Source organism: Osmerus eperlanus, chromosome 10 (assembly GCF_963692335.1).
Source record: "Osmerus eperlanus chromosome 10, fOsmEpe2.1, whole genome shotgun sequence".
NCBI classification, from domain to species: domain Eukaryota; kingdom Metazoa; phylum Chordata; class Actinopteri; order Osmeriformes; family Osmeridae; genus Osmerus; species Osmerus eperlanus.
This window is the reverse complement of record NC_085027.1, coordinates 15,272,592-15,300,152: the sequence shown is the minus strand read 5'-3', so window position 1 is coordinate 15,300,152 and position 27,561 is coordinate 15,272,592. Positions and strand designations below refer to the sequence as shown.

The following is a 27,561-nucleotide window of genomic DNA, read 5'->3' as shown; positions in this document are numbered from 1 at the left end:
TGCTTCTTCTTCCTATAACATATTTGCATGAAACCATCTCCTTGGTTCTGCATGTGCAGTGCTGTTGCTAAGTGAGAGGAAGCAAAGACACAGCCTTTAAATTAGCTGAGAGGGAAAGAAGCTGGGTAGGTTGTTTAAAGGACTTGTTCCATTACACAGAGGGGGAAAAGCAGGTCCATGGTATTGGTTGACTACAGCTGGACACATAATTAGAGTGGCTCCTTACCTATAATTTGCGTAATAGTTTAGGGGTGGCGGTATGTTATTACCATATGAAAAGGGTAAGCAGGGGTCATTGTACATGGCTGCAGCAATTAGAGCAGAGCTGAAGGCAGAAGAATGTTTGGAGCCGCCATTAATTAGAAATCACTACAAAGCCATGGTTTAATTATAATTTAGTGAGAACAACACTGTTTTAAATGAATATATTTCCGTTGCCATTATTTTCTGTAACAGTATGAATGTCTTTATCTGTTTCCTTTCATAGCGAGAGGCTTTGAAGAGAATCGGATTCAATTAGATTCATTTGAAAGAACGGGTCTTTTTTCATGCTAATTCAACACGCTGCTTTTACATCTAAATGGAATTCTGTTTGTTTATTACCTGACAGACACATATGATGGGATGTCAGAGTAGCGGATCTTTGATTATGGGACATGCATTCTGCCGCTTTTGATCATTCACAGATTTACCAAAAGAAATTAAGCCAAATGGCTTTTTACAATTAATAACATAGCCCTAATTTTGTATTTGTTGTATTTATTGGTAGGTCGCAATGAGTTGATAGCCAGATACATCAAGCTTCGGACGGGGAAAACGAGGACGAGGAAGCAGGTAAGACAGGAGAGGGGCGTGGCCTGCATGACACCGTAGACCATAGAGAGCCATCATACATGATTGTCTCTGCTGGCTGTGCTTCTGCAGGAGAAGAGACTGTATGTGTACTAAACACACACGCGCACACACACACAAGATGCATGTAGCTTTGCTGCATAATTGGGGCCGATGGGAGGCTGCTCAAGGCCCTAGAACAATGTGACTGGATGTTTCTGGATGCTGACAAATCTGTCTCATGAACACACACACTCTTACTTGCCCGTAAATAAACGAATCAAATGCACTCATATCAGTTTAGAAAATGCTACACACCGTCTCACCCGTCAATGTTTTGGAGCCAAGCACATGCATTCCCATTCTATCACCCATGGGGAGATCCATTACCGTCAAACCGGACTACTAGACAACACGTTTTTAAATGTAATACCTACAAACGCTACGTATGTTCAGTGGCTATTCATAGACTAAGTGCATCATCTGCTCACATGGCCAAGCTGGGGGTATCTGAAAGAGAGCTCCAGCCATGAGCTCCATCAGTCTCACTGAGCAGGAAGTCCCCATAACCACTGGCTCGTAGTGCCATGAAACATGCCCCCGTGTCCAAAGTGACTCAGAAGCTGGAAGTGAATAGATCCATTCAGAGCGCTCCAGAAAGTTGGGGACCGTCGGAGAGGTCCACCAGCAAAATTTGCGTTCACATTTTACCGTAGGATTCGAGATACATGGCTGGAAAAGTATTAAGGAGTGAAATAGATTGAATGAATGTGTAAGTAGCATACAGAACAATATATAATGCAAGAGAATGCCTTGCAATGTGTAAATTGCCCCTCTGCTCTGAACGGCTCACACACACAAACGCATGCGCACACTTTCGGTGTTGATCATTCCCCCGCGAGCTGCCTCAACAGACACTTGTATATGATTGGCCTGATTACAATAAAATTTGCACAGACAGTAAATCTGACACACACACCCTCCCCCCCCCCCCCCAACACACACCACACCCTCACCACCATCAACAATCCTATGACTGAGTGAACACACATTATCTCCCAATAACTCACTATGTCTGGCAATAAATTAAAAAAATACATTTGAATAGTGCACAAAATCTCTCGAGCTTCTTGTGAATGTTTAAGTTAAACTTGGCCTGTGCAAGGTTTAATTCTTACTCGCTGAAAGATACTAGACTGGCCTATTCTCATTCAGTACACAGCAGATCCCATCTGTGGCCTGTTAATGTGTGTTAAAGGGGCCTGCATTCTCCTTAATCAGCTCACTTAGGTGACAACAACAGGCAGCACAATGCTTTGGTGGCTGTGACCTTGTTGTGTGGCTTGGAGATCCTTCCGTTCTCCTGTTTGGCTGACAAGGCCTCTTAAAATCCCCTGAAGTGTTTTCAACAAAGAGATGTGTAATCCCTTTTTGTATTTCTTTTGGTTTCTTGTTTTGTCCCCCCTCTTCTTTTGTTTTTATAAATGGAGGTGTCTAGTCACATACAGGTCTTAGCAAGAAAGAAAGTTCGAGAAATCCAAGCTGCCATCAAGGTACGTCTGGGTCTGCCCAGTTGCAGGGGGGCTTTTCATCGCCATGGTTACAGGCTGTTCCTTTGTCTTCCTCCTCCCCCCCCCTCCCGCAGGTGTCTAGTCACATTCAGGTTCTTGCCAGAAGGAAATCTCGTGAGTTTCATTCCAAGCTAAAGGTATGCGCTTTTCTGCTTTTGGGCTTGTGGTTGCTGTGCGTCTTACTTCATGTGTCCCCTTGGTGACAGTGAATGCCTGGTGCTTTGACTGCCGTAACCTAGATCCCCCTGTTCACCATGGTCTGTTTTGAATCCATAATGTAACCTCCCTCTAACCCATCTCTCTCTCCATCTCATTCTCATTCTCTCTCTCTCTCTCTCTCTCTCTCTCTCTCTCTCTCTCTCTCTCTCTCTCTCTCTCTCTCTCTCTCTCTCTCTCTCTCTCTCTCTCTCTCTCTCTCTCTCTCTCTCTCTCTCTCTCTCTCTCTTTCTCTTACTCACCATCCACTCACTAACTAACTAACACAATTTGTATCTGTCGTTAGAAGATACGTATTTGCTTTGGGAAGAGCTGTAAGAATCTGTTCAATTATCAAAACAAAACAAAATTCTGATTGGCCGCCTAATTTAAATGTGAGTTTGAATGACAGGCATAGGAATAGGAAGGGCATGCGCATATTCAAAATCCAAAGACTGTGGACATTTAAAAAAAATAGTGAGCCCAATGGCATGAATTCTTAAAGCCACCGAAAGCAAATACACCCATCAGGTTCACAGTTTGTTTGTCTATTTTTGTGTGGCATGACTGTTTGTAAGACCAGAGTCTGGTGCAGGTGTTTGCCACCTGTATGTGGATGTGGGGAAGCATGCTGGCAAAATGCATTGGCTGTTGGTGAGTGGCTGAGAGCTGGAGTTTAGAGGCCGTCATCAGGACCTTCCACCAAGTGGACAGTCTTTTAAAGGGCATGCTTAAAGGCGCTAGGTTAAAGCCTAAAGGAAGGGTCACCTATACAGATCCTCCTTCTGTGCTGTTGAAAGACTGGCTGCATTAGGAACGCCTTCCCTGCTGTACTCTGCTCCCTTCAGTGCATCTGTGATAACTCCTGCAGTGACATGGCTGTCAGTCGCCTTCCTTCCTCCTTTTTCAGTGTACATTAGCCCTCACAGAACATGTCGGAACATCCCCACTGTTTAACATTAAGCCAGTCATGTGTTCAGTCTTTGTCTAATATCAGATATTCCTAATGCGCAAATGTTTGGTGAAAATATAAAAAGTGCAAAACGTAGAAAATATGTTGTCATCCAATACATTAATGCAGGGGTCATTTTGTTGTGTTTTAAAGGGTTTGCAAGGTTTTTCAATACTTTTTGTGTTTTATTTTATTTATTTAATGAAGGGAATACTACTAGCAGTGTCTTTTGACTTTCACACATTTATCCCATTCCCAGTTTTCGGATGGATTAATGACCCCTCCTTAGTGTGTGTGCGTGTGTGCGCACGTGTGTATGTGTGTGTGTGTCAGCCAGCCAGCCGTGAATGCATGCTCTTTCAGGGACACAGGCTGCCGTCTGAGTAAAAACAGACAGCTTTTGTATGGGTCTCTGTCTACTCTCATCTAAAGCAAATTAGAGATCGGCAGCAAAGAGAAATGCAAGCACCCCTTCCATTTACTGGGAGCATCTCTGTAGATCGGCACTGTCTCTTTTCCTATCTGAGGCATGTTGAGTGAAATGACAGTCATTATGCTGCCTTTCTCTGGGCACTCTCAAACGATGCTGTAGATGACCAATGTGATCCCATCCTATGAAATTACTGAGAGAAGAACATTCTCCAAAATGACCCACCTTCCATGATGAATTTGCTCATCCAATTTTCTTTGTTGAAAAAGTTATTGAAGCCTGCATGGATCATGATAACTATTTCTGACTATAGGCCTACTGTTATTTACAGGCAATTATGTAATTCCAGTGTTAATTCAAATCATTACAAAAATTGAAGAATTTTCTTAAATTCAGGTTGATTTGTTGGTGCCGATTCAAACTCAAGTCATGGATCAAACCAAACCTAAATTCACAATTGGAAATATTGTCTTTTAAATGCTGTCAACAAAATTTGGATAATCATTGCTAGAGGGTGCAGATCATTAAGAATAACAATTCATGTAAATGACTTCTGAATGCACACTCATTTGACGGTTCAACAGAGGGAACTGTAAAATGACAATAAAACCTTGTTTGTTTGCATTCAGGTTACAAGTATGGTAAGTATGGAGTTTTCTCCTTTGCCTGTGTTCTGCTTGTGCCAGGCCTGTCGTTTCAGAGCAACGCTGCTTCTTCCATAGTAGCTAGTGCCGTACTGTGTCTACCTGCAGAGTCTGTGGCTCCGTCATCCCAGCTTCCCAGCGCTCCACCTCGCGTCAGCTCCTGCCAGCATGCTCACCTTCCACTTCTGCCTCAGATAACAGCTCATTATTTCCGTGTGATCGGGAATGATCCATTTTTAATCATTGAATCTTTTTTGTCTTAAATACACTTCACTTGAGGTCTGTTGTTGAACAGGGCAAACCAGAAAGGCATTGGAAAGAAGGCCGCAGCAGTGTCTTGTCAGCCTGGTATTACCTTCAGCTCTGACACAAGTTAACTTTGTTGTTATATTATGAACTTTGAATTAAAAGTGGAATGTGTTGTTGAAAGTTGGATGAAATGCTGAGGTACAATAACTTTTTTTAGTCGAGCAGAAGTACAATTTTTGAAGTCTCTTCTTTATGAATGAGGGAAGAACGAACCAAAGCCTGTGTCCTTCGTTTTTATTCCCCTCAATCTCTCGCTCAGAAAAATATTTTCCTGACACAATAACCATTGGAGGGTACATGAAAGTAAAATGAAGGAGTCAGAGCTTATATCATTCTACGTGGCTCTGCAATTGTGATCGATCGGCCCACTGCAAAACTTGCCCTTTAAGTGCATACCTGTATACCTGTGTACCCTCTGTACATTGGAATTCAATTCTCCATTCACTGTTTGCCGAATTCCTTCAACAACAAAAAAAGCTCTTTAATGGCTGCAGCGATCTCTTTTAACATGCTTGCTATTCGTCATTGTGGGTGGCGACCTGTATTGCTTTGTGTGGTGAGAGAGTGCGTGCGTCGAGAGATCTGCTGTTGTTAGCCCTCTCCCGCGTGCCCCTGGTCCCTGCGCCCTGTGAGTGCTCAGCCTTTTGTGACTGCCGTTAAAGGATCAGACGGTGAAGGACAAAGCCCTCCAGAGCATGGCCTCCATGTCCTCGGCCCAGATCGTCTCTGCCACCGCCATCCACAATAAGCTGGGCCTGCCAGGCATCCCACGCCCAGCCTTCCCAGGAGCAGCAGGGGTAAGATGCCTTGCCGAGATCCCTTCTTGTCGGTCCACTGGGCCCCCTGTCTGCCCCTGCTCCCCAGCCCAGCACACTGACACCTCGGCCAAATCTCATTACACACGGCAAGGCTTTGTGCTACTGGCCCTATCAGATAGGCACACGATCAGAACAAATGCTATGAGAGATAATGCATGCATTAACTGCGGTGAAAAGGACCATGTATTTTCTGCTATCTCTTAGCTAGCAGCACATTGCTTGTTTGGGGGTGTTATTTTTGTTGTCTATTTATTTATCTATCTACTTCTGTAGTTTTGGCAGGGCATGATATCGACTGGACAGCCTGGATCCTCTCAAGAGTGAGTATAGTATTTCGGTTTTAGAAAAGAGGCAACATGAGTTCGTTCCTGTATCGCTCTGTTTTATCTTTGTCCTACTTTGTATCTCCCTCTCAGTATCTCTACCCTTTGAACTATTTAATTCAATATCTTACTCTATGGTTTCACTAGTAGAAAGGTCTATGCTCCAGAGATAGGTGGATGGGCTCAAGTACACACTTTTCTTCTTCTGTCTCTGTCCTCAACAGTCCAGTGTGTTGTGCGTTCCACATCCCTGGATGTTTCTCATGCACCACTCCTCTGTTGTTTCAGCATCAAGCCTTTTGCCCAACAGTCATATCCTATCCAGCCAGCAGTCACCACAGCCATTTCAAGTAAGACTTCAAAACTCCATGGTTGGAAACACAAAGTAAAATGTGGAGAGTACATTACTTTTGACTGACTTACATGATAAGAGATACACTTGTGTAAATGCTGTAGCATTTGTAGCGTGTGTGGCGGTGTTTGGGAGCGCCTGCTGGATGAGTGTTGAGTGTCTCCTGGTTGTGCTGCTGCAGGCTACGAGCCCACGACAGCCCCCGCGCCCACAGTCCCGGCGTGGCAAGGCCGCTCCATCGGCACATCCAAACTCCGCCTGGTGGAGTTCTCCGCCTTTCTGGAGCAACAGAGGGACCCTGACTCGGTGAGTATATAAGAGCAGATGACCAGAGTAGATAAGAGTAGATGACTAGAGTAGATAAGAGTAGATGCCTGGGGGGGATGAGAGGAGATCAGAGTAGATAAGAGTAGATGACCAGAGTAGATAAGAGTAGATGACCAGAGTAGATAAGAGGAGATGACCAGAGGAGATGAGAGGAGATGACCAGAGTAGATGAGAGTAGACCAGAGTAGATGAGAGTAGACCAGAATAGATGAGAGTAGACCAGAGTAGATGAGAGTAGGCCAGAGTAGATGAGAGTAGACAAGAGCAGACAAGGGTGGATGACAGTTGATGAGAAGAGATAAAAGTAGACCAGAGTAGATGACAGTAGGAGAGAGTAGATGACAGTAGGGGAGAGTAGATGACAGTAGGGGAGAGTAGATGACAGTAGGGGAGAGTAGATGACAGTAGGGGAGAGTAGATGACAGTAGGGGAGAGTAGACGACAGTAGGGGAGAGTAGACGACAGTAGGGGAGAGTAGATGACAGTAGGGGAGAGTAGATGACAGTAGGAGAGAGTAGATGACAGTAGGGGAGAGTAGATGACAGTAGGAGAGAGTAGATGACAGTAGGGGAGAGTAGACGACAGTAGGGGAGAGTAGACGACAGTAGGGGAGAGTGAGTGAAGAGACCCTGATCATACCGTCATCCATCTGTCGTCTATGAAATATCAGCGTAGCCTCCCTCGTGGTCATGAAGGTCCTACTGACAAGATGATGAGATACATTGAAGATATGTTTGGCAATGGCCTTAATCAAGGCTTTGAATAGATTGACTAAATAGGTAGAATTCCCTTGATATGTTCCCTGTGTGTCCCTCAGTACAGTAAAACAGGAGCTGTGAAAAGTACTCTGAGCCATGTCATGTCATGTGAACAGACACGCAGACCGGCAGCCCCAATCTCATGCCTCACATTTTTTATTGTTTGCTTTGGACGGGAGCAATCTGTCTTGGTTTGTCTACATTCCCCCGAGAATTTTATTTTGCTATTGATATCGCATGACAACCATCATTAATCTTACATTTAGTTGAATATTTGAAATGGTTATGTGGCCCAAGGCTATAGTCTGGAGAGTCCCTCCCCAGACCAGTCCTGAAGTAAAGGGCAGCGGTGAATTAGAAAAAGCCATCATAATGCAATTTGATATTGTGCCTACAAAAGACCTTATGACAATGATTCAGATTTGATTGTGTCAAAATTCCCAGAATTGTTGGTATTTTTTTATGTTTCGTTTTTATGCTGTGGACAACAGAGAAGTTGGCAAGTGTAAAAGCTCATGCTTTGCGGATGCTGAAAACACAGGGCATCAAACTGTTCCATAAAAATGTGTTTGTTCACACAGAGTTTGTTGCTATTGGCTTGATCAACAAAGGATCGTGCTACTGCAATATATCGATTATTATATATCTGTGAGAACAAAATCATAATATAAAGTCTCTTCAAATGTGTTTCCATGTTTCCGCTTTCAGTACAACAAGCACCTCTTTGTGCACATCGGACAGACCAACCACTCCTACAGCGATGCCTTGCTGGAGTCTGTGGACATTCGTCAGATTTATGACAAATTCCCAGAGAAGAAAGGAGGGCTGAAAGAGCTTTTTGGCAAAGGACCCCAGAACTCCTTCTTCCTTGTAAAGTTCTGGGTGAGTATCGTGTTATTGTGTATCATATTTGTACTGGTAGAGTGACTGATTCTTTAATAATGATACTATTATTAATAATCAATAAATGCTAACAGTATTTGTGTTAATGCACATTGATCAAAATAGAATATTGAATGTAATGGTGTTTTTTCATAGCCTTTTAAAGCAGTACGCCAATGGGTAACTTAGTACATAAACAATTTGTTTGTTATAGCTTAGGTGAATGGATCCAAACAGTTAAGATGGCTCTTTATGTGTCTGCAGAATGCACGTCGCTATATTTGGACTAGCATAGCAGGAGAGTTTGTGATCAAAGCACTTGCTAATTCAGTCTAATATCTCAAAACAATAGAGTGACCTGGTTGCAATCCTAATGGCTGTTTAAACATTGCATGTATTTTGTCCCCGATGCAAAATGCTAACTAGCGGCAGCCAACAAAGTGTCTCTCGTCATAGCCTGGTCGAGCCCGCTCAAATTCCTTTTGAAGTGACCGGCGAATCTAAATTTGAAATGAAAGGCAGAATCTACACAATAATGAAAGTACGACTGCTTTGCGTAATGAAGGAGGGGAATGTGGTACAAGGAAGGCTCCTCTATTTGTAGCTGTAATGAACATGATGTTGAGGGCATAGAGAGACTGCCCTCGGGGAGTGCATCCTTTTCATGAGCCCAAATCAGCCTTTTAACATAACTTCATTTAATCTTCCTTAGCTATCATCCTGTTCCAAACACGGATGCATTTACATGGTAATTTTGGGAGGAGGGGGGGAGGGGGGGGGCTGACAAGTGCTCTAATGAAATTTAATACATTCACTTCAAACAGACAGGGTATGAACTGGTTAACTGAATAATTCCACTTTGACCAGCTGATAAATTGGTTCGATTGTGCTCATTTTGCCTTGCGGTAATCTGTGCAAATGGCATACATTTTTGCTCACTAGGGGTCAGCATTGCCACTCTGTTGTTTACGCTATCACATTCCATGTCGTCCAGGAGCTGACGACTCCTCACAATGCCTCACATGTAGGACGTTCTGATACTCAAAACAGTTATATAAAAACTCAATCTCTCTCAATTCCATAATAGCAAAACCTGTAATGTCCTTTTCTGATTGACAGTGGACAAATGAAAACAGCGGCAGGTTATATAAATAAACAACAGTTGACTGCCACCCCCTTACGCATTTGTTTTGAGACCTTGAATACTGAAGTGTTTGTTCTGTTTCACAGGCTGACTTGAACTGCAACATTCAGGACGACTCGGGGGCATTCTACGGAGTAACCAGTCAGTACGAGAGCTCTGAGAACATGACCATCACCTGCTCCACCAAGGTGTGCTCATTCGGCAAGCAGGTGGTGGAGAAGGTGGAGGTAAGCACTGGAAAACAGACTTGCCCGTGCTCATATGGAGACCTGCAAAATGAACTACGACTGAGCGTTTCCCTTTAACATGCTCACTTTCCTTTCGCTTTCGCCTGTTAGACGGAGTATGCGCGGTTTGAGAATGGACGCTTTGTCTACAGGATAAGCCGCTCTCCCATGTGTGAATACATGATCAACTTCATCCACAAGCTCAAACACCTGCCGGAGAAATACATGATGAACAGCGTTCTGGAGAATTTCACCATCCTGCTGGTAAACATGCCTCCCACCCACGCACATACACACGCAGCACACGCACGCACACACACGCACACATGCATGCACACACACACATCCCACCCACATGCGCGCACGCACACACAATGAGGCTCAGGCCTGTGTATATAAGACCTTCCTCCTCCTTTCTCCTGGCTGGAGGGAGGGTTCTGGGCTCCTGTGGCTCTAGCCAGCCTGAAATGGAGCCTCTCACTGGGCTCTGAGATGAGCTGCTCTCCCCTACTCCTGCATTCCCCACATTCCACTGGGGATGGAATGCTGTGTGAGGAGTCTCATTATCTGCAGGGTGCGATGGAGGGATGGAGAAAAGGAGTGAGGAGGGGTGCAGAGGGGGAGGGAACCCCTGTTATTAGGCATCACATGGAGGCTCTTAAGTCTCTATTCTTCACTGCCCCGAGAGAAAGACCTTTTCAATTTTTTTTGTAATGCATGCATGGGTGTGCAGGGTGCACCCTCAACAGTGCCCTACATTTGTTTGGTTCATTTTCCTTCGTCTCAAAATTTCATATTGACCTATTTTTTGATATGCGTCTCTCTGATTGTCAGAGCCTTTTTTGCTAATGTATTTTCCCCAAGAGGCTGATATAACGTCAGACTCAACGGCTTATCTCTGTTTTGGGAATATGTCTTTGGTTCATTTTCTTAGTGTGATAAAAACTAAACAAATTGTTTGCGGGCATGTGTGTGTGTGCGTCTCAGATCGAGAAGGAGACTGACAGAGAGAGAGAGAAAGAGAACGAGGGAGAGAGAGAGAGAGAGAGACAGAGAGAGAGAGAGAGAGAGAGAGAGAGAGACAGAGAGAGAGAGAGAGAGAGAGAGAGAGAGAGAGAGAGAGAGAGAGAGAGAGAGAGAGAAAGAGAGAAAGAAAGAGAGAGGGAAAGAGAGAGAGAGGGAAAGAGAGAGAGAGAGAGAGAGAGAGAGAGAGAGAGAGAGAGAGAGAGAGAGAGAGAGAGAGAGAGAGAGAGAAAGAGAGAGGGAAAGAGTGAAATAATAGAGTGTAACGGCTGTCTCGGTGTGTTGCAGGTGGTGACAAACAGAGACACCCAGGAGACGCTGCTGTGTATGGCGTGCGTGTTCGAGGTGTCCAACAGCGAGCACGGCGCCCAGCATCACATCTACCGACTGGTGAAGGAATGAGACCCCTGACCCAGCCCCCCCCCCTCCCCCCAACACCCCTCCACAGAGACTTAAGAACCTCAAAACAAGTGGCAGTGCCTCTATCTGAAAATCACACCTACAAATGCTTCTCATTCATATTTTGGGTGAAGCTTATTATTGTTATTCATTCCCTGTTTTGTTTCTTAATGTTTGTGTTTGATGTTTGACTGCAGCTGTGAATTGTGGTACAGTTGTTTCATGTTTTGATACGCAAGTAATTCTATCATTTAAAGGATGTTGGTCTCTGTTCGTAGGATGTACATATAAAAGTGGCAGTATCGAAAAAAAAACTCTTTTGGTTGGGGTTTAATTTGGTCAACAGACATACAGCACATGGATGTTTTCTTTTTTGGCCTTGTGATGTACACAAATGTGTTAGCCTTTTCTCTATGGGTTATGTGAACTACATAAAGTTATGAGTGTGCACTGTATGCCTGTAGATTATCAGTTGTGAGCGTCAATAGATACACAAACATACAGTATACAAACAATAGGTTTTCCAAAGACAATTACTTTAACATTATACATGTTACATAACATATAAAGTTAGTAAAAGGCGAGTGGTCATTGTTTCCAAGTTATATTCTTACTCGTCTCTTTAAGGGAAATCATCCCTGGTTTAGAATTCCCGCACCTCAAATACTAAAATAACAGTGAATACAAACACAGTTCACCTTGCATTTCTTACTCAGTTATACATAGCAACAAAAAATACCACCTTAACATAGTCCCACACTACAAAGGAGAACCCTCTCTTGGGAAAAATGGAAAAGATCTTTAAATGCATATATATTATGAAAACATGAAAGCACTACTTTTGAGAGGACTGTCACCTTGTCCTGAGCACTTGGTTCCTCTTCTATGACATGCCTTAGTGATTCACACTTCGGTCTGTGTTTTACAAAGAATCTTGAAAGAATCACGAAACAATGGATCACTTCTAGACGGCAGGCCTTGTTCAGTATGCTGTGGCATTGCTCCTGGACACATGCATTTTTCAATCTCACTTGACTTTTTTTTTTTTTTTTCTCTTTGGTTATTGCAGTGTCATTTCTACAGAGTCGGATCGAGTGTCGCTGCCTTTCTGTTCACACAACCCTCTGACTCTGTGGCCTACCACGATGCTGAGCCTTAAACATGTCATGATGGTTGTGTGAATTCCAAAAGATGCCACTAAAGCTGTGATCTCTTTACTAAGCTGGAAGACTTTATTTTCACATTGTGTAGGGGATTCTGCAGTACCACCTGCCAAAGTGTAACAGTGTGTACAGTGCCTTAGTGTATGTGATAACATTGGAATTGATTCATTTCTGAGAATGTTTTTCGTTTTTAACACTAAAATCAGTTGTGTCAAGACAAATTAACTGCCAGTATTACATGCTGGTACAAAATTTCGCCAGACTTGTGAGATACAATTTTTTAACGGTATACAGAACATCAAATAACTCACTTTGCCTTTTCTATTAATAGACCAAAAATACAGATACATTCTGTCATGTCCTGCACTGTAGCGAGGAAGTGCCTTTGGTTTAGGATCTCTCCAGCTTCGAAAAGACAGAGAAATATTGAATTAAGTGTTGCTGAACCAAAAACAAAGAGATGTACGTGAAACTAATCACCGCATTGCCTTTCTGAAGGTTTGTAAAAATGACATGGTATAGTCTGTGGATGGCATGAAATAAATTATATATACAGTATATATATATAGACATATATATATATATATTGATTCTTACTACTACAGTATGATTTGATATTTTTATCTAAAAAATGCTCTGTTTGTATTTGTATTGTTGAATTGTGTTCAAAACCTGTTGGGATTAATTAGCAGCTGACCAACCAGAGGATGATGAGTCATTCAACCAACTGTCAGAAGTCACAGAGGCTAACATGGTCTCTTAGCATCACAGACACTCCCACAACTTTCGTCAGAAACAATATTTATCTAAATGTATCTTATTCTAAGAAAATGCTAATCTTTGCAGACAATGTTTCTGGAAAATGCAGATTACGTTTAATTTACTCAGTATATTCAGTACAGCCCTGAAACTGTGGTGTTCAGTAGGCCTATTTTATGTTTTATTTTGAGATGAGATGACTTTATTGTCTGTCACAAAGTAACAGAAATTTTCCTTTGATTTTATCAATGTGTTCTCTCGTTTATTCCCTGTGTACTTGTCCATGTTTTATTGATTACTTGCTGGGATCTACCTATTTTCCTGTTCTACATGTACACAATGGTTTTGTGATGATGTCGTAGGTTGTATTCCAAGCCCTGAGAGGGTGGTGATGCTGTTACTGCTGCACTGCTGGTACATTGACATGTCAGTTCCATCCTGAGGAGAACGACTGACTTTACCGTGCCTCCCTCGTCCCTGGTGGCCGCAGAACTGATGCCTTTGATAGGATGAATGTCTGGAGGACTCACTGTCTGAAACAAGCAGGCAAAGAATGGATGTGTAAAGGAATCTAGACACAAACATATCAGCAGTTTAGCTCTCGTTGTTATTTGTTTGTGATTTGTCTAAGTGTAGGTACTGGTACCTTTTTGTTTCATTACCATTTAAGATATTGGCTTTAAAGGTGAACTCTCACAAAGTTCCGATAGTATCTTGAAAAAAAACTATTGCATTTGTGTGCAGAGATTTTTTTGTAAAAAGGTGCTTTGTATAAAATTATATCCTGGCTTTTCTTGGTACAGAAGTGTGATATCTTTTCATATCCATGACGGTAAAGCGTTGGAGCAACGGAGGGAAAATCAAATCTGCTATGTGTATGTGTTCTCTACTGCATATGGTCTTGTCTCCGTAACATTTTGATGCCTTCTTGAAAAAGTGGTAGATATTTTGTAGCTTTCTAGATACTTTGTATGTATACATTATTGAAGTTAAATAAATCAGGATGTCAATTCTGCATAGTCTCTCCCATCTTTTTCTCCAGACTCACATCAATGAACAACATATAATACTGAGCCCAGTGGGATTCTCTGTGGATGTCACAACCACAAAGGGGAACAACAAAACCCTGAAAACACGTAAGACATCCTCATATTTAGTTGTCACACTCCATTAGCATTCAAGATAAACAACTGCATTCACCACTGATTCACAGTAGATGGTGCCCTTCTAGCTTCATGATTTGGGCACACCTGTGCTCCAAAGTCCTTTTCTTGTTTACATTTCCCTTTAATTGTACTATCTGGGACTCATTTCTATAGACACTTATTGAATATTTCTAATTCATAATAACCAATGTCATCAGGAATTTGTAAATCTTTCCCTGACAGAAATATATATATTTTTTTCCAATTCATTTTTGACACTTACAGTAATGACATCCAACACTAGAGGGAGCCTTTGTCAACAAAAAAAATTGTAGCTACACTGGATTGCAAACTTCAAGTTTGAGGTACTGCCATTCAGTAGAGCTCATGAACAGTTGCTCATTGTGTTCAATTAAGAGTGTGAAAGAGCATAATGGCTGTGTGTCAGGGAGTAATAAATATTCATTTAGGCTCCTTTTTCCAAAACCTTTTTACCTTGCTTTACTTTCACTGCACTGCTGTTCCCTGACATGACCTCCGGATGATGTGGTAATGCTGAATCAGGCAGAACAGCTCAGTCTTCACCAGAAGGCCTTTCCCAGCACACAGACACAATCACACTGAGCGCCTCACCAGATGTGCCCCCCTGCCTGTCTGTCTGGATCATGTGTGCGGAGGGGATCTGGAGTATTTTTTTTTAAATCCATGCACCATGCAGTGTAATCATCTGGGGGCCTGAGCCCAGACAGATTTGGTTTCTAGGGAGGCCTGCTTACTGTACGTGCGCTGAGGCCAGGTTCACTAGCCTACTCAATAGGATCAGTTGTTATGCACACTTTATCTATGCAGTCTTCAGTGTATGTGGTCATGTGAAACCATTGACTGTCATTGGACTGACAGCAGCAAGGGACCTAACATCACACCAAACCATAACTGTCTACATCAATAGCCCTTGCTCCAATGCATGGTCAATTTAAAATCATCCACCAGGAATCTTATAGGGTGATGCAATAAGTCTCTCTTGTCATTCAGTTGTAAAGCCGTCACTTGCTACTTCAAACCTCCTCAGTCAGATCTCACAAATAGTGATTCTAAATCACTATTTGTGAGTTATTCAAAATCACCCCCACTAATCAAGGCTGTATGTGTGTGTTTTGGGAGCTAATTAAGGCACAGAAACATCAACATTCCTCTAAAAGCTTTACCTGTTAAACCAATAAAATCCTTTAGATCCAGCTGGAACATGCTACTCTTCAGATCAGTTTGAAATACCTAAGCAAACGAGAACGTGTTCTACTTCTACAAATGTATTGATGTAAGATAGAGGTCAAATGGGGCAGGCAGAACATTGTCAAAACCTAGTTGGCTCAATACAAATCGCTTTTTCCTCACCATCTGTTGGTTTAGGTCAAGATCAAGCTGACAGACTGAATATAATTCTACAGTGTGCATTAACCTCTCTCATCAGTCTGAGTCGGCCATTTTCTATCTACAGTGTCAGAGATTAGGGATAGTTTAACTTATATTATCCTATATTCAAGCTATTAAACTGTATGCTCTGCGACGTCTGTTGACTTAAACTTGTTTGCTAGTGTTCTAAGATAATCCTCCATTGGTTTATCCAGTCTAATATCTTGCGCATTCATTGCATAAACTGTTTATAAACTGTTACATAAGTGTACTCTCAACGTATGTTGCCATTACAAAGGACAAAGACATACATTAACTGGTGCTTTTTCTTGCACAATAGGCCTATATTTCACTTTTCTTAGTCTGACCATATAAAACATTTACTGTAGCCTTTGCAGTATTGGCTATTTTTAATCTGAATCGATTATGCAATAATAATTATGTATATGGGAGTTCTAATTTAAAAACGTTTAAGCTTTTGTAAAAACAAATTGTCTTTAAACATAAAAATGTTCATCCCAATCGTTATAGTTGCTGCTGATGAAAAAAAGTATGGTACTAGTTGAGAAGTTTATGGAGAACAGGCCACAGATTGATTTGGACATGTGATCAAGCCGACAGTCAGCCAGTCATACAGTGATTTTGCGCGCAGCGCGCAACGAACGCTGTTTGCTCTGTTGACTTACGGAACTCATTCAGAGCTGTGCAAACCGCGACAGGGAACACATGGGTTTCATAGCCGCTTCCAACTACTCAAGAAAGATCAGCTCGGGACGTCATGGATACACTTTCAGGGCACGCGTAAAATGAGAAATTCTTATAGTCTCTATGTATGGACTTTTGCTTTTACAATATACTGATGCGGATTTACAATCGCTTTAGTTCTCAAAGGACAACAGACTTTTGTCGTCAGTTCCTTTCATCAGAAAGTAAACCTCACTAGATTTTTTTCACTAGTTTTTTTATTTTTTATTTCCAATTGAAAATGGAATCTGAGGAGAGTAAGATATCAGTGTGGGTTTGCCGAGAGGAGAAACTTGTCTCCGGATTGTCAAAACGCACCACCTGTGCTGATGTTGTCAAAGTTCTCCAAGAGGATCAAAACCTGCAACAATGTGTGTCTGCAGCCATGCTTTCTGGATCTCCACAGTCCTATTGCATTGTAGAGAAATGGAGAGGGTTTGAGAGGATCTTGCCGAACAAAACGAAAATTCTCCGCCTGTGGGGCGCTTGGGGAGAGGAGCAGGAAAACGTTCGTTTCGTTTTGGTCAAAAACGAGGCTTCTTTGGCTAACCACGGACCCCGAAGCGCAGAGGCGCGCGTAGTGCTGAGCAAAGAGAGCCCGTGCGTTTACAAGGGGACAGCCAGAGCCACCATGGGGTTCTCTCCGGAGAAACAACGTCGGATTGTTAGAAAAGCATTCAGAAAGTTGGACAAAATAAATAAAAAGAGGGCCCAAGCGGAGTCCAAGGATGCGTCATCGGCGGAGAAAATGGAAACATTGGTTCATCTAGTAATTTCACAGGACCATACTATCCGACAACAAATCCAAAGAATTAAAGAACTGGACAGGGAGATTGAAAAGTATGAGGCAAAAGTTCACTATGACAGAATAAAAAGGCATGGGATCAATTATGTGCAGGACACATACTTGGTGGATGCGAACCCCGAAGCACTCTCCGGCCGAGAGGGGGACAAACCCCTCTCAGCGGAGGCTGTTGCCCAGTTTGAGGAGTATGCCCAAAGGTGTGAGGAGGTGGTCAAACTACAAGAGGAACTGGCGGAGCATGAAGCGCTCATGGACAGCATCACCGTCGAGATCCAGGAGGAACTCAATCAGAGGTGGATGAAGCGGAGACAAGAAGAGCTGTCAAGTAAAGAAACTGATTCCAGCTCGGGGGAGAGCGTATCAACTGTCCCTGCTCCGGACACAACTTTAGTCCAGGGGGCAGATACATCATCAGAGAACGAGTTGCTACTGGAGGAGGAAAGGATCAAAACGCAACTGGATACAAGTTTATATATTGGACTTCGTCTGAATACGGATTTAGAAGCCATTAGGAATGATTTAACCCTGACCCAGGAGATATGGGGAGCAAAAGAACAAGAGATCCAGGATTTGCTGGAAAAAGTGAACTCTTTAAATGTAGAGGACAACACAGAAGAGACAGCTAGTACAGATAAGGACTTGAATCCTGTAGTCACTGAGACAACAATGTTGCGTCCCTTGGAGACAAAAAGTGAGTGGGTGGAGCAAGCCAGGGGGCTCTCAAAGAAATGTGACCCCAACGATGATGACTCAGACACAGGCCTGAGCTCCATGCACAGCCAGGACTCGGATAATCCCCCTGTGTGCGAGTCATTAGTCTAAATCCTATGTTCTCCTCAGTGACTTTATTCACAGACTGAACATTTGGACCCACACAGCAACTCAGGGATATGACTGACACATGTACACCACAAATAGCTATGTGTTCCTCTCCAAAAAAGTCTCTACATTTATAAACTTTTTTTCATGTAGTTTACCCTCATGAATAGCTCAAATAGTCACTTATATGCACTTATAGCTACTCACATACGGTTGCTATCTGCCTGTTCTCTGCAACTATTGTAGTACTAGGATGTGACACGTCAGGGTATTCTGACAGATACAGTAAGTATTGATGGTTGAGGGATGGGCAACTTCTGATGTGTTTTCAAAAGTAAACTAAAAGTGACATTAGAAGACCATAAAGATAACAATGCACACATGTACAGGTCTTTGTAAGGATTGAAGTAGTGTCTGTGACAGTGACTTCTATTGGCACACTTCTGTATGTCTTAAATATGAAGGGTGTATGATGTTCTAAAATAAAGATTACTTATGGTGTTTATTCATGTGCTGTTTGCTTTCGAATAGATCATTCATTATAGTATTGCTATTGTAACAAATATAGAAATTAAATATAATTGTATTTCAGATATGTATTTTATGATAATAAGGGACTGCATGTGTATGTCAACGCACTTTATGCACATGTGTTCCCGTGTGTTTATGTGTGTACAGTATGTGTGCAAAAAACAAATGAGAGACAAAAAAAAATGAAAAAGACTTAGTGGCATGAGGAATTACACCATGTAGTCATCCTGGTGCTCTGCAGGGTGAGCTCAGGAAGCAACCAACTAGCAGATGCTTTAATCACACAGCCTTCAAACCAGAGTCTTACGTAACCCACATCCCAACACACACCACTGACACAGAGGGATACAGTAAGGAGGTTTAAACCAGGGGGGTCATTGAGGGATTTGGACTTCTCCACAGGGAATACCTCTCAGTTTGACCCTGGTTAAAGGTTCTCAGAAAGAAAAAGCAAAGTGTTCATGTGTGAGTCAGAGGTGAGAGAGGGACCCAGGTGGGGGATCACGTGATGGTTCCAGATGTTACACTGTATCTAACTGCTGATTGGCCTTCAGTCAGGCTTCTCATTTATCACTGTTTAGCCATAGGTCTGTTAAGCGGATGATCCTGTTCCTGCCTTTACTATGACCCTGCCATATTGCCTAACACCACCCGAACACAAGATCAAGAAAAATCAGTTGTGATCAAAGGCCCCACCAGAGGATATCCAATAATACTGTATGTGTCTGTCTATCTGTCAGCCTGGCAATCTACTGTAGTCTGTCTGTCTGTCTGTCTGTCTGTCTGTCTGTTTGTCTGTTTGTCTGTTTGTCTGTTTGTCTGTCTGTCTGTCTGTCTGTTTGTCTGTTTGTCTGTTTGTCTGTCTGTCTGTCTGTCTGTCTGTCTGTCTGTACACATGACAGCCAGCAAACATCTGGGCAGAGGTATTAGCACACCTCTGCAGGGGAAGGGAAAGGGGTCGTCCTGGATTAAAGGAACGTATGCCAGGCCACTGCCTGCGCCAGATGGAAATTCAAATGGATTTTAGAGGACTGGAGATTGGGCAATTGGTGTTATGTGCAGGAGATGTAATGTAATGGCACTGTGTGCAGGATATACAGTATAATATAAGTCCAAATAAAAAACTTCCATCTGAGCCCCTCTGAGGTTTGAGCAGGTACGGACAAATAATTCATTTTGAATGTCAGTCCAGGAGCTCTGGCTGGAGTTTATGGGAGCTTCTATTCCTCTTCTCCTCAGTAAAGTCAAGGATCGGTGAAGCTTCAATGAAGAGGAATGCTGTAAAACTCACTCCCTGCAGAGGCCTAAATAGGTCCTTTATGAGGAGCCTCTAAAGAGGCTAGGAGTGTAGCTTGTTCTCTCTAAGAACTGGCAGGGCCACCCAACCAGTCTGACATTTAACGGACGTAAAAACTTGATTTATTTGATGGCCTGCGTTCATTCACACCCATTTGCAAAAGCATGCACGCACAGATGCAAAGTTAACTACAGAAACAGCATGCAAGGGCATGTGGATTTTATGTTTTCTCCTGTACAAGCACAATTTGCAATAAAGTTTTACTGTTGTCATAAGCTACTTTAGAGAACATCAAAATATGCTGAAAGAACTCTACGCCATCTTACAAAGTGTTTGGTAGATTCCCCTCACCTGGGAGAGCCGGACTCCCTTCCCTGACAGGGACTGTGGGAAAGTCAGTAACCCTGTACTGTCTGGGCAGAGAGGAGGTCTGGGAAGGAATCTTACTCAGAGACCTCCTTCGTCTTTCCAATAGAAAACAGGACGCAATTACTGCCATGTCTTTGATCCCTCATGGGTCTCCTCCACTCCCCTGTGCTGAGTCGCCCATCTTCTCTAATGAGATCCTGTTCCACTGGTGGCCACCAGTAACCCCCCCCATCTCATGTCCGTAAAGAGCCTAGTACTGGGTGACGATGACAGGTCGCTTAACACAGTTCCTATCATAAATATTTGACGACTGGCATATGAGCGGAAGACCTTTTTGTTTGTTGACCCTGGTGGTCTGGGTTACACCCCCACAACTAGCTGCTTCTGCCCTTTACTGTACACCCCTCCACCCTTCCACCCCTCCATCCCTCCCTCCCCCCCTCCCTTCACAATCTCTGTCTCCCGCTCTCGCTCTCTGTCTGCACCATTGTGTCTCTGTGCACTGCCAGCCCATCACAACTGCGATGTCTGACGGTCCAGTGGATTCAAAGTCACTGAACCCAGAATGGGGCGCAGGTGTCAATCAAGTCATGGGACACTGTGTGCACTGGGGGGGGTGTTTGTTTGTTTAACCGTGCAAGGAACAATTTCTCGTGCCAAACCGACTTTCCCTCTGATTTAACAGCGCTAAAAGCATCCTGACGTGTTGTACAATGATTTATCCATAGGGTTTGGCTGCTCTACAGCATGACTTACATATAGGACCGTTGTACATTGCACCCGGGTACCATGACAACTTAGCAGACAAGCCAAACACAGCACGTATACAATCGCTCCCACCAAACATCCAGGGCTCCTGTTCACATGGGGAGAGAGGTTTCCCTCCAGTACATACCACACCCACTATAAACATGTTGTGTAAAATGTCTAGTACAATAGCTATCAAGTGTCAGGATGTGGTTTCTCAGAGAGGATTTTGCATCAGTATACATTACTGCCTGCAACCTGAACACCTGCAAGTAAATGCTCGGCTTTATAAATCTCAGGGATCCATAGAAAAAGTCAATGGCATGGAAAAATAATTGTTTCCATAGGTAAACAGTTTCAACGCAGGGTAGATGAAGGCTGTCCCGGTGGATAAGGGTGTAGGCACAGGGATATACTATATGATGATTAGAAGAGCTAGATGTATTTGTTCCCACTGATGTCTATGGATTTGAGCTCTCTAGATCGATAAGATGATGGCTGATGATGACAGAACTTGCATTAAGGTCATGTCCACGAACACTGGACTGGAGGATGGGTCATGTTCATCTCTCACAATAAGTCTTTTGAGTCGAAGTGCAGTCCTTACATCAAACAGTGACATGTAATTATATGCCATAAAGTGAGATCTGATACGTTGACAGCAGTGTGAACAGATACTGTGCGTAAGAAGACTATTCGTCTGTGTTCACACAGCCCATAGTGCTTCGCTCATCTGCTTTTAACCAAAGAACACAACAGCCCTCCGGCAATATTATCATATAAATGTCAACCGATCACAGTCATTACCTTTGGCATAAAAACTGGAACTGCGGTCCAAAAAAAGAAAGAAAGAAAAACAAGAAAAGCCGACTCAAACCATCTGAAGTGAAACTTTCCAACACTGAACCTGACTTCATTTCCAGGCCGCTCTGTATGCTAACACCCTTCTTTATGAAAAGCAACAATGAAGAAAAACAACAGAGCCATTTAGACTGATGGGGACAGGCCCCAGCTGTGAAAGCTACACAGACACAAACAGTGAGATAACTAATCCAGTCGACCAGAAGATGAGAGACTAACTGTGCAAACACAAAATGCCAACTCCAACAGGGCCGGAGTGGGACCCATTTTCAGCCCGGGAGTGTAATGGTCAAAACCCCAGCCCATCCCCACCAGGGGCCAAGCCATATGTTGTAAACATTCGAGGCTTAGCCCGAACCTAAGACCTAGTCAAGGTTTTGATGTGAGCTGAAATCGGAACTTCACAGGAATGGGAGCGCGAGCGAGATTCTTTGCATTCATTTCCGTGCAAAATAGTTGATCTTTATGTAATATACACATTACGTTGGACTCAATTAATATTTTTTGGGGAAATGATAACCCCATTTTTTACCTGAAAGATTCGTGGTTTTTTAGTAAACAGATTTTTCCCACCCTTGCAGGAATCTAGATTAATGAAGTGACAGATCTTTCTTTTTAATACATGGTCTGATCATGCGCTTATTTAAATTAAAACCTAGTGTAGCCTATTAGCTTACTTATCGGTCACACAGTAACTTAACAAACTTAACACATAGTTTTATTCGGTGTGTAAAAAAATAAGAGAAAGCAGGCCATCTGCCGGCCCAATTTATGAGCGGGCAGAGCGGCCCACCGGAAATTCTCCCGATTCTCCCGATGGCCACTCCGGGCCTGAGCTCCAACAGAACAGAGGGGAAAACAGTGAAAAAAAGTGGCTTGGGGAATTGATGCAACTCTGTTCATACAGACGGGGATACGGAGTTCATGTTAGTTATTCACACGAATCCTCCCAGATCCTGAAGAATGGGAAACAGGGCACTCCTTGACATTCCTTCTAGCAGGTAATGGTCTTTCAGACACGGCTATAGAGTCAGGGAATGTTCAACATCCACAACCAATCCAGATAAAGCGTCGTCCAGAGACACTATGGACCTGTCCAGGCGTTGAAGGGGCCTCTCACTTTTATGACCTGAGTGCTGGGAGCTTAAAGTTGCCCTGCCCTCCGCCACGAGAAGCCCTGAGAAAAACACATGGCAGAACAGGGTTCATCCTCCCTCCTGACATCTCTCCTCAGCTATGCTCCCTTTATCAGTGTATGAAAACAGCCAGGCGAGTCAGCGAGCAGTGTAAACAGCTGGCTGGCTGAGAGGAGAGGGTGGGAGGTTTACAGTGTACGCATGGCCTACCAGGAAGCCTAGGGGGACCTCTTCATCTCATGAACTTTGGAGCTGTCTGACAACAACATCTTCACTCTATCTCGACTATTTGACAGTTTGAAACCATATAGACCTTTATCGTCGCAGTGATAGTGGCAAATGTATGGCAATGAAGGTTCTCAAAACACCCTCACAAGCATTCCAATGTCGCAACATTTCAACTGCCATAAAGGGAGAGGGGCACGGCTGAGGAGAATAGGCTCTAATTAGCATTTTGAATTAGAGGGATTACTGGAAGCTGACAACACAGCTTCAGTGTGCGGCCAGAGAGTTTGGAGAGTGTGCTACTCCAGCCGGCTCATATTAAAGAATGTGTCTCAGACCCCCTCCTGTGTCGGAGGCTGTGACTTGTGCGGGTTCTGTGAGGCGGACCGTGTGAGGCCCTGTTTGTCTCGCTTAGTGTGTGACGTCTCCCTGACAGCTCCCTTGAAAAGGGACTAGAAAGGAAGTGATTAGAGAGCAAACAGGCTCTCTCTGGGCCAGGGTGGAGGCGGTGGGAGGAGGAGGTGGGAGGAGGAGGAGGAGGAGGAGAAGAAGGGAGGTGTAGGAGGGAGGTAGCGGAGGGAGGTGGGAGTTGGTGGGAGAAGGGAGGGGTGGGCAAACAAGTGCATGAAAGGCTCCAGCTTTCAGTGGCGCCATCACAACACACCGTGTGCCTCTCTGTGACAGGAGTATACACAGGAGTCCTGCCTGAGTCACAGCCCACACTCTGGCCAAGTCAAAGACAGGACAGAGGACAATAACATACACTGTGCATCTGAGGAAGCAAGCACTGCATGCCTCCCATTTAGTTCTCAATAACTTCAGAACTTGAATAGTTACAACTAGAACTTAGTCTTTGTCATGATTCTCGGTCGCAAAATCACCATCTACGTATAGACTTTCTGATCTAACCTTATACTGCCATAGCTTTTTTTCAAACAGTCGACCCATGTGAAAGATCCTTCTTCAAAAAGTTTCTTTATCAATCATTAATACTGCTTGTGTTTGTTCAAAGTGTAACAATGCTACCTTTGAATAAAAGAAGAGCTGTAATACAAAATGGAACTGAAGCCCCCACGTGTCAGTAAGAGACTTGCTTTCCTTCAGGCTGAAACAGCACTTAGACCCTGACAACTTAACACAGGCCAGATACACAAGAGACCATAGCTCTGTTTTATAATAGAGACAGAAATTAAACTAGAAAGGACAGGACCAACTTGTGTAAAATTAGAGGAGTCTGGGATGGAGTTTCTCAAACTTTTGCAAACATTCAAATCCAGCCTTCACCCCCCTTCATGGTCCTGATGTGGGAGTTCTGACGGTGTTCCTCCTCAGACAGAGTTGTCCTTGGCAGGGAGGCTTGCTAGAAAGTCACAACTTGGACTTGATAATGTGCCGTGCTGGGCAGCTGCTGGACCCTGTCGGCCTTTTGTCTGGCTCCCCTCCACATAGGAAGAGGAATTACCATGCAAATCTGACTTGCTCTTCAGCTGTGCTGCTCAGACAGGCCTGCTGAGGGGGGATCAGGGTGACAGGCCATCGATGGAGCACAGGGGCCCATACAGAGCAGGGCTTATGCTGCTCCCTCTAAGCCCAAGATACACCTCTCCATCCCCAGGCTGCCTGCCTGCCCGCCTGCCTGCCTGGCCACAGCTGATGGACTGACTGCTCTTCTCCAGACTGTTGCAGCTCCACAAACTGCTCTCCGTGAAAGGGACACAGAAGCTCCGAAAGAACCCGCTGCCAAGTCGTAGGGTTCTGTAAAGACGGAGAGGAAAGAAAAGAGGATTAGAGAAAGTGAAATGGGAAACGAGATAACTGAAAGCCTAATTTGTGTTGACAGCCAAAAACAGTGTTGGGTCACAGAGACAAATCCTTTTTTTTTCTTCTTTTTTTTTGTGGATGTGGAGATACCAGAGGCTGGGCAAGCCATTCCCCTCCCTGTGTGGGTTCTGTGTCTCAGATCAGTCAAGGCTGCAGACTAACCTTTGCCCGTAATCACACAAACATGTGCAAACATCCTCTGGAATCAGAGGCCTTGTAAGATTTGCATTTCCGATGAGCTCAAATAATGTAAGACAAAGTGTGCACAAGAACAGTCCTAAAACAATGTGACTCCACCTCAACAAACATTCTAATGCAGTGATGACAGGCAGTCCTTTGTGGAAATATGGGAATCTTTTCAACGTGAAACCTAGTGTTTACCTAGGCCGTCATATGGAATGTGGTCGGATAGGGACAGTAGCATAGTTGAGGTGTCAAGCCAATAGTCATACCCACAGTTGACTTATCTGCATTTCAATACATTATTGTTTTTGTGAAGAAAAAAAAGACATGACAAATGGACAGTGTATTTCCAATGTGTAACCAGCAAATCTACTCAGGATAAGAATTGAAAGATGCATTCAGGCTAACACGTATTAGGCATAAACCGACTGACGCCTTCATAACATGAACAAACTTTGAAAAAGAGCCTGCAAGCGGCTTTTTGACAGTGAGGAAGACATATTGCATTGTAGACCTTCAGCAGGAAATGTTCTACATGTTTTGACAATTTAAGTATCCAGCGAGAAAATTAGGCCATTCCTTTCTGAACCTAGTTGTAGTCCCCCCAAAATGTTTAAAGAGACACACTAACACATTGAGGCGTTACATAACCAAGCACTTCTCCTTAGCTTTCTCCATCTCCTCAGAGAAATAGGAGCCGTCTAAAATGTGTAGCGTTGGAGGAGAATCTGGAGCAGCAGCGTTTTCAGACAAGAGGAGCGACTGTATCACATGACCTGTGAATGCTCTTCCTGCCTCCTCCTGTACTCTCCCTCTGAGCTCCCCGCGCTCTCACGTGGCTCTGTTTTCATCGCACGCATTGTTACACACAGGAACATAATTTAGCCACAGGACTTAGGAGCAAAGCCTTTTTACATTTAACACTGCTTTTCTCTTCATGCAAACCACGAGGATATTACTTTCCCTTTTGTTTTACTGGCCTGGCTCTCATGGAGTGTATTTCCCACGCTAGTTGTAAGAAGGCAGGTACTGTAGTGGGCAATAGGCAGGGAACCCACTCACCCCAGAACACACACAACTCACACACAATGAGAGAGAGTGGAACAATCTGGAGGGTCCGCCACTTCAGAATTCTTACTAGACAGATTGCCTAACAATCCTATAGGTCTCCGAGCCTTGATCAGTCACAACAGTCTCTGGCCCTGTGGCTTCCGAGGCAGGCCCTGACATCTCCCTCCTCTCCACCTCCCAAAAACGTCTGCTGGCGTCACGCTCTGTAAACAAACATGAACCCAGGAGACGCTCCTAGCACTCCCTCAGGTGCAAATCACATGTACACTCTCTTCTTTCCACACACACACACGCTGACAAATGGACACACAGAGGAGGAATTGAAAGCTTTGTTCCGGGCCCTTCTAAAGGGATGGGTCAGGGAGGCGGAGGTCTGGCCTCTGTACACCCCTGCTCCTGGCTCTACTGAGGGGCTGTGGAGGGCAACAGTTGGGGAGTGGGGCCAGATAAAGACAGCATGCTCCGAGGGGCCTGGTGCGGCAGGACCTCCTGACTCTGGTCCTTCAGAGGCAGGGCGTCCTGCCGAGGGCCACAAGCTTCAGCCCCTCTGGGGCCAGAGGTCTCCTCGCAGTCAGCACTTCATCATGTCACCTTCACCAGCGCTGAGATAGAAGGATGGAGCAGTTGTCACGCATCAAATGTCTTGATCCAAGCATAGCTGTCAGTGTTGTGTTTCTAGCTTGATGTCTGGTCAGACATGCAGCCCACATGTAGTTAAAAGAGGACTGACATAGAGGGTTAAAAGCAGAGCATGAGGTCAGGAGAACTGATGTCATTTTCCGGGCATGGCATCTCCCACAGTGTCAGGGCTTTCCTGTGTTCCCCCTTCCCAGCCACAGGACAGAGATGCAGAGATATGCAGACTAAAGTTCCAGGCACCCTCACATCCTCAACACCTATTAATACACCACTTAAAAGGCTCTAGCAGTTTGGGTGTAGGCCCCAAAGTTCAAAGATAAAAAGGTGTTACCCCCTCATAAAAACTCAATAACCGTGTCCTCGTAGCTCAAACTGACAGAGCTCTCCATGTGTAGTATTCATCAAAACATTCCAGTCAACTTCACATCCAGATCGTTAACCCTTCAGCTGAATTAAACTGAACATTTCATTGTAAATGTAGGTCCCTTGCATGTCAGGAAATATTGCGTCTCTTTTAATGGCAAGCTCTCTGAGCACTCCCTAATCCCCGGAATGTGTCACTTTGCGTTGCAGAGAACACTTTGTTCGTCCGAGAGGGAGCCCTGTGGTGGAGGCACTAATGAAGGTAGGAACCAGGGAGCCCAGCCTGCC

At 44.0% G+C, this 27,561-nt stretch overlaps 2 protein-coding genes across 8 annotated transcripts in view; both read left to right on the top strand.

Moving 5' to 3' along the window:
* The window catches only part of tead1b (TEA domain family member 1b), a 44,579-nt gene extending 30,457 nt beyond the window's left edge, over nucleotides 1–14,122 (top strand). Inside the window, exons 4-15 of one of the 7 annotated variants that reach the window (XM_062470868.1) lie at nucleotides 770–834; nucleotides 2,322–2,384; nucleotides 2,477–2,539; nucleotides 4,609–4,620; nucleotides 5,595–5,729; nucleotides 6,024–6,070; nucleotides 6,362–6,423; nucleotides 6,607–6,731; nucleotides 8,219–8,392; nucleotides 9,623–9,763; nucleotides 9,875–10,027; nucleotides 11,075–14,122. In XM_062470868.1, the coding sequence (XP_062326852.1) occupies nucleotides 770–834; nucleotides 2,322–2,384; nucleotides 2,477–2,539; nucleotides 4,609–4,620; nucleotides 5,595–5,729; nucleotides 6,024–6,070; nucleotides 6,362–6,423; nucleotides 6,607–6,731; nucleotides 8,219–8,392; nucleotides 9,623–9,763; nucleotides 9,875–10,027; nucleotides 11,075–11,188 (1,154 nt within the window). In that variant the 3' untranslated portion in view covers nucleotides 11,189–14,122. Of the gene's footprint in view, nucleotides 1–769; nucleotides 835–2,321; nucleotides 2,540–4,608; nucleotides 4,621–5,594; nucleotides 5,730–6,023; nucleotides 6,071–6,361; nucleotides 6,424–6,606; nucleotides 6,732–8,218; nucleotides 8,393–9,622; nucleotides 9,764–9,874; nucleotides 10,028–11,074 lie in introns of all 7 variants that reach the window. The other 6 variants (XM_062470870.1, XM_062470871.1, XM_062470872.1 and 3 more) reach the window with 6 other exon arrangements.
* Nucleotides 14,123–16,371: 2,249 nt separating this feature from the next.
* On the top strand, nucleotides 16,372–18,540 carry rassf10b (Ras association domain family member 10b). The gene has a single exon (XM_062471128.1). It carries the CDS (start codon nucleotides 16,648–16,650, stop codon nucleotides 18,031–18,033), a length of 1,386 nt encoding a protein of 461 aa, XP_062327112.1. The 5' UTR covers nucleotides 16,372–16,647; the 3' UTR covers nucleotides 18,034–18,540.
* Nucleotides 18,541–27,561: the final 9,021 nt, after the last annotated feature.

Excerpts from the sequence above, each read along its gene's own strand:
- rassf10b (XM_062471128.1), top strand. The coding sequence starts at position 16,648 with ATGGAATCTGAGGAGAGTAAGATATCAGTGTGGGTTTGCCGAGAGGAG.